We start from the raw sequence: 12,358 nt of genomic DNA, 5'->3' as shown, positions 1-12,358 counted from the left end.
GGCTCTTCAGCCGAGTTACCCGATAATGGGACACGGCTGGCGGACTATTCTGCGTCTTATACCCCTGTCGAGCCGTAGGCAAAGTCCTGACCCGAGCCTGGCAGAACAACCGCAAGACGACCGAGTACCACAAGGAGTAACCTCGGAACTACACCACGAAGCACCTGAAATCCGAGCCAGTTGGCTGCTACCAGGAAAAACCACCGGAATTCGGTCTCCTGTCAGAAAATCCGAACCTGACTAAGCCAACAATGACAAACCTGTAGCAGCAAACCGTGTCCCCTCCCACCATTGTTTGCATGCCCGTCGCAAATCACACTCCGACGCTTTTTCACGCAAGCTGTATGAAGACGTCAAGGACTGGATTGAACAATATGACAGTGTCGCCCGCCACATTGGGTGGACAGACAACCAGCTCCTGCAGAACCTATACTTCTCATGGAAGCAACTGCCGGCGCTGGTTTGAGAACCATGGATCCTCCATGGGAAGTTTGGAAGATCAAGCGGAAGCGCGCATCCGTCAGCCAACATCAACGAAAGAGAGCCGCATTCTTGATTCTGCCCAGGACACTGCCCCAATGAGAGCGCCACCGAACTCGTGGAGGATGTTTTGCGCTTGATCGAGCGCCCACGCCCACGCCCACGCCGACCTTGATGCTACAGAAGACAAGAACCTAAGAATCCCATGCGCCTCACGTGAGGGACAACACCTTCGGCAGTTTTGTCCGCAACCCCCCAGCAACAGTCGAAGTGTTCATATCACTGAGGCTTCCAACATGGAATGTGCACTGCATGCCCGAGCCTGCCACTATGAACAACTTCCCGGCGTCTCGACACTCGAGTTGTCCAGCTACTACTTCGACGCCAGCCTCCCAGGCATCCACGACATCACCCACGACGTTGTCTGGGAGGAGATCAGGAAGCTACTTCCTGCCATCAGTTGCCCGGCTTTTATTTTGATTGCCGAGATTGTTTCGGAACAAGTTTGACAGGTATTTCAACCAAGACTTCTGCGAGCGAAGCGGCATCTGACAAACCAAGGGCAACTTACGCCACAATGGCACGATGACCGCCACCGGCTGCCCCTTAGTATTCAATGCCAATTCAATGAGACACTCTAACGCCGAAGCATTCCCGACATCGTGTGTAGGACTGCGCTCAACAAAGTACACCGAGGAAAACGTAGGTGATGCGAATGTGCGACCGAAAACCACTTTGCTACCACTGCATGAAGCCGACCATATCTACCAAAGCAGCCCGTACCAATGAATTGGTCGGCAAGGGTTCGTGCCAAACGACCTTCGGTTACGTCTCGAGGAGCGACCACGGGAGATTAAGGATTACCTTCGGCGACCTTTGTCCCTGATGCCGAAGGTGCTGAATCGAAGATTCTGAATCCCTGATTACCCCAAAGCTCCTCATGTCCATCACATCAACAAGAGGTAAGCACGACAAAGCAGGTGAGCGGCGATGCAGTGACAGTGGATTTGGTGTCGGTTGTAGTCCAAGGACTATACCTAAAAATTTGCTGACACCAATTTTCTGTGTCCACTCCACGAAGCACACAATTTCCAACTTTGAGGGAGAATGCCCCTGAGTGACTTGAAGGAATAGAATGGTTGGTTGCTCTCAAAAGTGAACTGCAAGAATCACCAGACTTGGATAGCAAACAAAAATTGTTGCCAGCTTTCAAGTCAACGGTGCAGCAAAAGGCACAGTCACGTAAGCAATACATGCCCGAGCTTGCTACATTGATGCCGAAAACTACCAGGAAAATTTTTGGATTAGAAGCAAGCCCTGCAGCTTCAGTGCACATGACATATGATTACAAGACAGCATCAGTCGCTCAAAGTTGCCGCTCGACCAAACTGAACACAGACGTGCCAGGAGCGTCATCCGACAACAAGGTCCACAGGTACTACGACTGAACGCCTGACAGGAGACTGTCGCAGAAAGAACTCGTTATGGAACTATTTACTAAGAATCAATAATTATGTAATCAAGTGGAAATAAACATATTTGATGCACTAACCAGATAAACATATTTCCGCTTGCCTTCATGCCTTGAGAGTCTACACACCGAGAATTGTGTCCATTGCACGCTCTGGACCTTACGAGGACATCGCTTCTCTGACCCTTCAATATTAATTAAGGGGTCATACCAGACTGGCAGACTTCTTGCAAGGGGCTGCACTCGTTCAACCTTTCCTGAACATGTGGTGCATCCAAAAACCAACTCCAGTGATGTGAAAATGTTATTTATTAATTTATTCTTTCCAGGGGCCTTCGTAAGCATTGCAGAGAGGACACTTAAAGCTACACACATGATAATAGCATTAAAGCACACTGCTGTAACTTGTTAATTGGAAAAACAAACACACATCTGAGCATATAGTTTAATAGTATGTGTTGATGCATTGTTATATAGCATGACACTTCCTATATGTATGACACAATAGACCCTTTGCAGAACCTTATCAAGCAACACAGCCGTCACCATTTTTTTCGGCGCTAAGCACACGAATGGGCCCCAGGTTACGTCGAACGCCAATGCAGCATTCGAGTCCAATAGGTGCTGAGCCGAATTCACAGGGATGGCGGACATAACATCCTTGTCGAACAAATACCCAAAGTATGAAAGCCTGGGGTAATTACAGAAGTAGCTACTGTAATTTGTTTCATCAGAATTTGGCAGACGGCTTAAAGGCTACGGTCTCGGTGAGTCAATACACACATTGGAGAGAGGCACATGACAGCATATCACCAGAGTGCTCGTCTGCACAAATTTGTCACACACCTTCGCTCCGTCTCTGATTGGCTCGAGGGGGCTGTGGCGTTTGGCCTTCGCTCCGTCTCTCTGATTGGCTCGAGGGGGCTGTGGCGGTTGGCCTTTTCCAAGTTACGGTGATGCGAAGTATAGACAGCCCACACTTTTAAAAAGAGTCTTTTGAAGAGACCGAAACGAATGGTAGTCAACATTTTTCAACAAGACTGCTCTCCCGGCAAGGGATGAACACAAATATGAATCATCTTATCCAGGTAATTAGAACAATTAAATAATTGACCGACTAATACAACGCACTCTTGATGGAAAAGAGTATAGCTGCAATAAATCCTACAAAACAGAAAAAATGCGCAGTTAACCTATGCATGCACCAAAATAGTTGTTCTTATAGCAAGTCGAATAGCTTTGAAGCAGGTGCCTGCAACGATTTATTCTTCCCCATACTCAATAAAACGCCAACCACGTAGCTGAAAATAAGGGTGCACTTCGCACTCACACACACACACACACAAAAAAAGGAAGAAAAGCGATCGAATGTAGAATCGTGGATTAGCACAAAAGGTTAAAATCGCAGGCGCTTCCTCGCTAAAAGTTGCTATGGTTGTTAGGTGACGGAGGGCTGAAACAACTTCCCTTAGGCCCTAACGCGACGTATACATTTCGCGTAGATTCTCAGATATTTCAACGTTCAAACAAAGCTAAGAGAATGCGAAAATTTCATGTTAAAAGCACTCAAAGTTCTATCGATCCTCGGACACATCCCGGAATCCAAGCACCGGTACGGCGATACAGAGCTGATGCTGTCTCACAGGCGTTAATATCCAGATGATCCAGAGCGATCTTGCGCAAAAACGGTATAAAGTCTCATTCCTTCATATTTTCACATTATACCTGCGTCAGCGAGCACGAAGAAGCCCGAAGTCGTCGGAAAGCAGCTGCACATCACGGCTACCGCGCACCGAACTAACTCGCATCCGCCAGCTCTGGGCGCTGCCATCTTACCTGTGACGTCACGGCTCTTGGGAGGTCACGTGACGAGTGGTCACATTTGCGTAAAATATGGCGGCAACCGGGGGGGTGCCACTTCCGAACTTCCGGTTTATCACTCTAAGCCCCTCTACCTCGTTGTCCTCATCACTGATGACGTCATTGACATCCGCATCGTCATCGTCATCATCACTGATGACGTCAACAGTGACGTCTGATGACGTCATCGGATCGTCATCGTCAAGGTCACGTGACCCCCCGAGATCACGTGACCCCCCCCCCTTCAGTACCCTTCCCTCCTCCTCCACAAGAGCTGCGCTCTAATTCGGTGTTACAGGGAGTTGTAAACGGTTTTCATTTTTTGGTCACCACCCGTGACAAGGGTAAGCTTAGGCTTGCATGCATATTGTGGCGACGCGTCACATTAGAATTGAAGGTTTAGTTTCTTGATTTTAACAAAAATACAACAAACGCAATGATTCCTATTAAATTTCGAGAAATAATGGCACACACTGTTTTATCTTTAGTGAGACAAAGTCACAAAGGTGGCCCGGTTGCACTTTATAGTGCTGTGTTTACAATCGCACGCAACGCGCCGGTCTTCCGTAGCACAGGCAAACGTAACTGCAACGTGCGCAACAATTTCGCGCAGACTAAGAGCAGAAAAATCGAAACGTGTGCAATTGCCGCAACCCTCATGAGCCAAGGCGCGTTAAAAGGTCGTCAAAATTTCACGCCTGTTAACAATTCGTGAACAAAAGGTAAGGGCGCAAACGAGCTGGTGGTGGTTAAACATTTCGACAAAAACCCCGAGACTGGGACAAAAAGGGACGGACAAACACAAAGTCTCAAACACAGCTGAATTTTATTTGACAAGGAAGGGTGCTTATATAGGCGTCAAATCCTACACAAATCAAAAGAGACGAAGGAAAGAGAGGGAGAAACCTTCACAAACAAAAGAGACGAAAAAAAAAAAGGAAGAAAAAAGAAAACCCGTGCCACAAGCAGTACAACAAAAAACAAGCATTACAATAGATCTGAAAAGTTTATACAAAAACAAAAGCTAAGTAGAAGGACTAAAGTGCATTAGTCCCCAAGAGACCCCAACACTACAACAGGTCGTTTATACAGAAACAAAAGCAAAGTAGAAGGACCAAAGTGCATTAGTCCTCAAAAAACCCCAACACTATAACAGGAAGGACGCAACGAACCAACGACCAGGAAACAACAAAGCGAAAAGACTTAAAATCGGACAAAGGCCTCAGCACATCGATTGACAGGACGTGCAGACATCAAATTTGTAAAAACTTTCTTTGTTCTCTATCTATTGTGAGGGATGGCTTATTTACCGCATTCCCATGATTCATGATTGTTATAGATTCTTTTATCAAACGCTTCCGATCATCCTTTTCTGATAAGATGACTGTTGTTGAGTCCCAGTTAGGTAGACAATTATTGCATTCCACTACATGTTTTGATACTTCCGAATAAGGATCTTTGTTTTTGACACAACGTTTGTGTTCGGTGAGACGATCGTTTATACAGCGCTTGGTTTGTCCTATGTAGCATAATCCGCAATCAAACGGGATCCTGTATACTACTCCTGACACACAACTGACCTCTTTTTCCTTGTGTTTTTTAGTGCACCCTGCTCTGGCGGAAGCAAACGGAGTCAAACGATTCAGTTTGTAATCATTGCTGAATACCGTGCTAATACCATACTTATTACCAATAGATTTAAGATTATGTGAAATCTGGTGAAAAAACGGAAGAACTACACGCTTTGTGGGTTGAAGAACACTTTGGCACTTTTTCTTGAGGGAGATGAGAAACAACAACTGATTGAACACGTAATCTTGAGGGTACCCAGCGGCTTTAAAACGGTCAAACAGGCGCTTGAGAGCAGACTCAATAAAGTGGGAACATGATTTTTTCAGAGCACTGTTGATCAAATTGCGTACTAAGCCAGCCTTTACATGTTTTGAGTGACAACTGTGAAATGGAAGGAGAGGTTTTGCATTTGGCTTGCCGTATTCCCAGCACAAATTGGATGGATGTTTCAGCTGTAGATCTAAAAATTGTAAGGTACCCCCCTCTGGTCTATCTACAGAAAACTTTAATTCTGGAGAACTGTTAAGGGCAGCCTTTTCAATTGATGCCGCTAAATTAGGATCGGTACTGCATATCAAAAGGTCGTCGACGTACCGCCTTACAAGAACGTCGCTGGGAGAACGGTTCCGGACGATGTCATGGAGCTTTAGGTCTAGATAACTTAAATATATCTCTGACAAAATTGGAGCAACTGCCGAACCTATGCATATTCCACGTTTCTGAATGAAATCTCGATTATTGTGTTGAACAACAGTTGCTTTTAAATATAGTTCTAGAATCCTAAGGAAGTCGGCTACCCCTATCCCAGAATGTGACTGGAATCTAACAAGATTGTTTTCAAGAAACTGACCTACGCGTTCAAGTAACATCTTAGGTTCTAGCGAATAATATAAGTCTAATATATAAGACACGTTGTGTCAAATAATATAAGAATAATATATAAGACACGTTGTGTCAAAAACAAAGATCCTTATTCGGAAGTATCAAAACATGTAGTGGAATGCAATAATTGTCTACCTAACTGGGACTCAACAACAGTCATCTTATCAGAAAAGGATGATCGGAAGCGTTTGATAAAAGAATCTATAACAATCATGAATCATGGGAATGCGGTAAATAAGCCATCCCTCACAATAGATAGAGAACAAAGAAAGTTTTTACAAATTTGATGTCTGCACGTCCTGTCAATCGATGTGTTGAGGCCTTTGTCCGATTTTAAGTCTTTTCGCTTTGTTGTTTCCTGGTCGTTGGTTCGTTGCGTCCTTCCTGTTATAGTGTTGGGGTTTTTTGAGGACTAATGCACTTTGGTCCTTCTACTTTGCTTTTGTTTCTGTATAAACGACCTGTTGTAGTGTTGGGGTCTCTTGGGGACTAATGCACTTTAGTCCTTCTACTTAGCTTTTGTTTTTGTATAAACTTTTCAGATCTATTGTAATGCTTGTTTTTTGTTGTACTGCTTGTGGCACGGGTTTTCTTTTTTCTTCCTTTTTTTTTTTCGTCTCTTTTGTTTGTGAAGGTTTCTCCCTCTCTTTCCTTCGTCTCTTTTGATTTGTGTAGGATTTGACGCCTATATAAGCACCCTTCCTTGTCAAATAAAATTCAGCTGTGTTTGAGACTTTGTGTTTGTCCGTCCCTTTTTGTCCCAGTCTCGGGGTTTTTGTCGAAATGTTTAACAATTCGACCGATACGTATTAGCCAATGCGCGACAAGGTGGGAGCAATGCAGGGTTAGGAAGGAATACTCAAAAATGTATTTAAGAATACAAATACTGGGATACATTAAAATAGTAGGTAAAATACTGATACTAAGCAATATCCGTAGAAAGTTATCGCGATGCGTATCGGAAATACAATTTAAATAGAGGCAAAAAGTGTCTGGAAATACAAATACAGGAATACATTATAGGGAGGACAGAAATATAAATACAGAGATACTGATACTGCGACACATTTTTCAAATTTGTTCAAGACCCCAACTGAGATGAAACTTGAAGTTTGAAGTGGAAGTTTTTAATCCCGAAATTATTTTCCCGTATACGCTTGACACTTTGCCTTGAAGGTAGTGGTTTCGGACGACGAGGAGTCTTCAATGGCCTCAAAGAAAAAAAACGTTCCATCAAGGACTGACCGCGTTCCCTTCCCTGACATCCATTCGTGTCCAGCTCGCTTGCACCTTGCATTGATTTCATTATCATCGTGACCTTAAAATGCAGATTGTTCACCCTTCTTGGTGTTAGACTGGTGGAAGCTGATAAACCCCGTTTGCTCTATGGCGTCTGACAGAGCGCTCCACTGGAAATGGGGAGGTCCCCGGTTCGATACCTGGACCGGAGGAATTTTTTCGGTCGCGCAACAGTCACCTAGCTGATTTCGGAGATTTGTGTCTGTCCTTTGTCCCGCCTTGTTCTACTTCTCCGCGAATTATTGTCATCATTCTTGTCCAGCTTGCCTGCACCTTTGCATTATAGCATCATGAAGAATGGGACAAATATGATTTTTGAGTTCGCAGTCGGAACACTGCGTAAGTCGATGAATACTTTCACGGACTGGAGTTTCAATCATGACCTCTATAATTGCACGTCCACCTTGTTCTGTAACATTTGGTATTACTTAAAACCTCTGGATGTTTTTTTTTTATCTTATACATCTAAAAAATGCACCACTGAACGAGGCGCGTATATATTTACTTGAGAATACTGCCGGCCAACTTTTGAGGGCCAAGGCATAATAAGACAACATCACAAACAATCAATGAGTCGAATAAACACAACAACAACAATTAACAAGTAGGTTAGTCATTGGTGACAAAAAAAGGTTCATCAACTGCACTTGCAAATAAAGCGGTAGAAGCAATCGCCAACACATTTTGAGGCAACTCATTCCACTCATAAACAGAACGAGAAAAAAATTAGTATTTAAAAAACATCTTTTTTTACAACGAAATTATCGTTCATATTTTGGAAGAAATGGGTGTGAATCTTTGAAAACGTCGATCAATTTGCCGTGTTTTTTCCTTCAAAACTTGTTCATGGCACGGCTCGCGCGTTTGCACAACACTGATTATTTGTACTCATAAAAAGCACGAAGCGTGAGGCTTAACACGAGCCTTTAAAGGGACACTGAAAGGAAATTTATGCTCGCAAAGGTTTTTATCTGTGCATGACGAATGAGACCCCAACAACCCAGAACACAGTTTGCGGCGCGAAATTTGTTTTCTTTCTTCCCGAAAACCGCCGATTGAGAACTGACCGGTTTGAGTCTCGCGCATTCTCTTCTCCGTGGTCACGTGCCGTATTCTGTGGCGTAAACACCACCACCAAATATAATCAGAGTCGTAAGTCATCGAAGGCACAACTATATTTTAAAAATGGAAAATGAACTATAGTACCTATTTGTAGGGACTTCATAAAAAAATATAAATACGTTAATTGAAAAAAAAAGGTTGCACTGTCACGTGATTTCCGGTAACGCTCGCCTGCTCTATATTTCTTCTTCCTGCCAAGTCCAGTTACGGTTTCGAGCAGTTGCGTTTTTTTTTTACTTTATTATAAATATGCGTTACGCTGTAGCAAAATATAGACTGGCTATTCTTCCGACTCCATTTAAATCGCCGGGCAAAAAATTAAAATATTTTCGTGGGTGTCTGTGTCTCCTTATTGGTATCACGTTCCAAATCCTCAGTCTAGGGTGGCTTAAAGGGGCCAAGCAACGTTTTTTGTACTTTGCACAAATACCGCTTCGAACGGATCCCTGACGTTAATGACATGTGAGAGAGTCGTTCGCTTTTCACCACACGCAATCGAAGTCCCAGAAAAAAATCAAAGAAAAACGAGCAGCGTTCACCCCCTCAACTCGCAGGAAGAACAAGTGGCCACGTGATCTGGAGCCGATTATATGCCGCCAATTTGGATCATAGCCACGCGCTGGGGTTGGCAAGGCACAGGACACGCGCTGAGTTCCAGACATTGTTATGGTTCGGCTATTGTCGTCATTGCAGCGATTGGACACGTGCCACTACGCAAATGCTTCTCGAGCTATTGATTATACCGAACCCTAATCAAGTGCTCAGGCAAATGCTCGGGTTCAATCTATGAGCCGCATTCAAATATTGTCACGATCCCCCAGCTGCGATCCCCCAGCTACGTCATCAAGTTTTGCGCATGAGAGATTGAAAGAAAACGCTAGCTTTTGTCTTTGAAGTTACACAGCAACAAAACAGTTTCTGGGCCAGTGGCGTTGCGTTCGACTATCCTTGAGTCCCATTAGTGCCAGTCAGCTCGTGTAAAGTGAAAAACGTTCCAATTGAATATCGTTGCACCGCCCCTTTAATATGTGCGCACCCTATTCATGCCGATGTCACAACGATCCATTTGGGAATAAGGTTGGACGAAGTATCAATAATTATTGAGAGCAAACTTATGCCTGTGCTCAATATACGGTAATAAGAATTGACCCATCAGAGAGCATAGCACAGGGCGTATGCAGTTACTCTAGCATGACACTACGACCTATACCTTTTTTCACCTCAAGAAAAAAGGAAGTTTTGTGCATTGTTCATACGCCGCGCGAAGAACTCCTTAAAATATTTGGTTGTCGACAAAAAAAAAACAATTTTCCCGTTTGAAACGTGTTCGTCTGGATAGCATAACCTATATGTAATCTAAAATGCACCTACACGTATCTGAATTATCTTTATGAAGAGGGAAATTGGTAATGACTCGTGAGGAGCGGGACTCTTATTATTACAATTTTTCAGGTGAAAACGAGTATAAAAAAAGAAAATTCTGTGCACCCCCCCCCCCCCCTCCCCCGGTGGACGCCATCACTAGTGGATCCATCGGGCGCTGCCTACCTGGCGTCAGCATCGCAACCAACGCGACTCGCAGCGCCTCACAACAAGCGCGACGCTAGCACATGGCGTCGCCAAGACGGACGCGTCTGCCACTTTGCGGCGACTCCCGATGAGCTTTAGCCTGATTGCCACTTTTGGCGGGTCGGGATCCACTGGAGATGACGTCATGCGCAGGCCTTGTCTTCTATGTAGTACTATTGGGCAAGGTCACGCGCTCCGCTGCTCTGTTTTGTTTCGTTGAGCACCGTGCACAATAGACCAATCTCACCAGCCAGTTTGACTATACCACCGCTGCCACAATATATCTAGGGAACTTTAGTCTTCCTGCACGTGCGACAACCTCGCTGGAGCTCTGCGCGTGTAGAGCACGACATGGCACAAGTCCTCTCGTGCACTGCCGTCTGCCTTTTGTGAACTAAAGTTGGCGGCGTCACGCATGCGCCGAACGCTTAGTGAGATCGGTTTAATCCGCACAGGCCGTGATAGAGTTCATTGTTGTTTGGGCAGGTTATTTGCTATGCGGAGAGAAAGTCGTCTGCTTAGTACACTAGTTTCGGTGACGTCAGAACGACGCCGAGCTCTGATTGGCTTTGATTGAAAGGATAGAGGGTAGACCTCAATGCTAAACACCTTGGGGTCCAGCCATCATTTTTTTTTTTTTCAATCAGCCAAAAAGAGCTCGGCTTTCTGATGTCATCACAACCCCTTCAAAGAAGGAGACGAACTTGCGCTCAGCAGAGCTTTATTTAGGCTAAAACGGTTAGGTTGAAAGTTTTGCATATATAGAGGAAGATTTTGTTTTATGACTTGTGCTTTGAATAATGATGGAATGCCCTCCATGAGGCGCCTTCGGCTACTTTCGCGGCTGGGAGGTCCGTTGGCCCGCAACAGGAATGTTTGACTTCCTATCCGCCTTCTGGGCAAAATCAACGAAGATCTGCTCCAATGTGCTATCTGACACGAAGGCATGCGCAAACTTAAATCTTTGTTCAAATGCCTCGATTCTGGTGAAAAGTTCGCTCCACGCGAGCTTGTCCGTCATGTGGAAGTTGAGGGTACCCTGCGAACGAAAAGTGGAAAGCAAAAAGGGTGCTGGCACCCATTTGAGCGTAACAGCCTTCTAAAATTATTTCAGTGGAAATTCGCATTGTATAAACGTCCTGCTTGCGGCAACGGTGGCAAAGATATGTATGGAAGATACCCAACGGCATATTCAAGGTATTTTGTTTGAGAGAGTGAGAAACTAGTATGGAGACTTTTTTGAATAGAAACGTTTAAGCACTTGCAGATGGAGTGTAATTTTGTGTAATCACTTCCAAAGTGAGAACGACAGCTTCAGTTGTCCCACCTCCAGCCTGAGCGTCTTATCAACTTTGGTCCTACCTTCGACAATGCTTCGGCGTTTCGTGCACCTCGAACGCGAGTGTGCAGCCCAAGCAGAGCGGAAGGCATGGAGCGATTGCTGAAGGCCGGGCGTTCGAAAGACACGCCCTGCCGTTATCATCTTGTCAGCGACTGTAGTTGGCCGTAGCCTCATGAACTGTCAATTGACAATGCGGCGATACTGAGAGGCGCTCTCGTTTTGGAGTTCCGAAGTCATCGGTAGTCATGCAATCTGCTCACCTCGCGTTGGTCCCTCAGTCGTATGCCAGGGAAGGCTTCTTCGACGGCAGACTTGACGGCGGCCGGGTCCGTTCCTTGGCCGTCCTTGAGGGAGATCATGAGCGTGTAGCCTCTGCCAAACTTCTCTTTGAGGTGTTGTAGCGTTCCCAGACACTGCAGCTGGCCGTCCACCATAATGCCGATTCGATCGCAAGCCAGCTCGCACTCGTCCATGCTGATAAGGGTTTAAAAATGCATGAGCGAGGAAAAAAATGAACGAATGGTTCTCTTCTATTTAAAAATTGCTACAACTTTCTATATCAAATTTTAAAATGTGGTACTATACTTTATTCCATCACAAGTCAGCACGTAGTTGAAGTATCGAACATGTACAGGGTACGACACCTTATGAGTCGGCATAACAACGTTCCAACAAATGCGGAAAAAAAAAAAAAGACTGATTCTGTGCTCGGTTGTCTTCAATAAAGGTCTTAGACTTTTAAACCATTGAACCGTTCGATT

General features: G+C 44.9%; 1 protein-coding gene across 1 annotated transcript in view; it reads right to left on the bottom strand.

Annotated features, from left to right (window-relative positions):
• LOC8035262 overlaps positions 1 to 12,070 on the bottom strand; it is a 73,396-nt gene extending 61,326 nt beyond the window's left edge. Inside the window, exon 1 of the mRNA XM_040212927.1 lies at positions 11,858 to 12,070. Coding sequence (XP_040068861.1) covers positions 11,858 to 12,070 — 213 coding nt within the window. The remainder of the gene's footprint in view (positions 1 to 11,857) is intronic.
• Positions 12,071 to 12,358: the final 288 nt, after the last annotated feature.

This window comes from Ixodes scapularis, unplaced genomic scaffold (assembly GCF_016920785.2).
Source record: "Ixodes scapularis isolate PalLabHiFi unplaced genomic scaffold, ASM1692078v2 PGA_scaffold3__209_contigs__length_174095766, whole genome shotgun sequence".
Taxonomy (NCBI): Eukaryota; Metazoa; Arthropoda; class Arachnida; order Ixodida; family Ixodidae; genus Ixodes; species Ixodes scapularis.
Note: the sequence above shows the minus strand (reverse complement) of the source record. Positions and strands in the feature narration are given on the sequence as shown.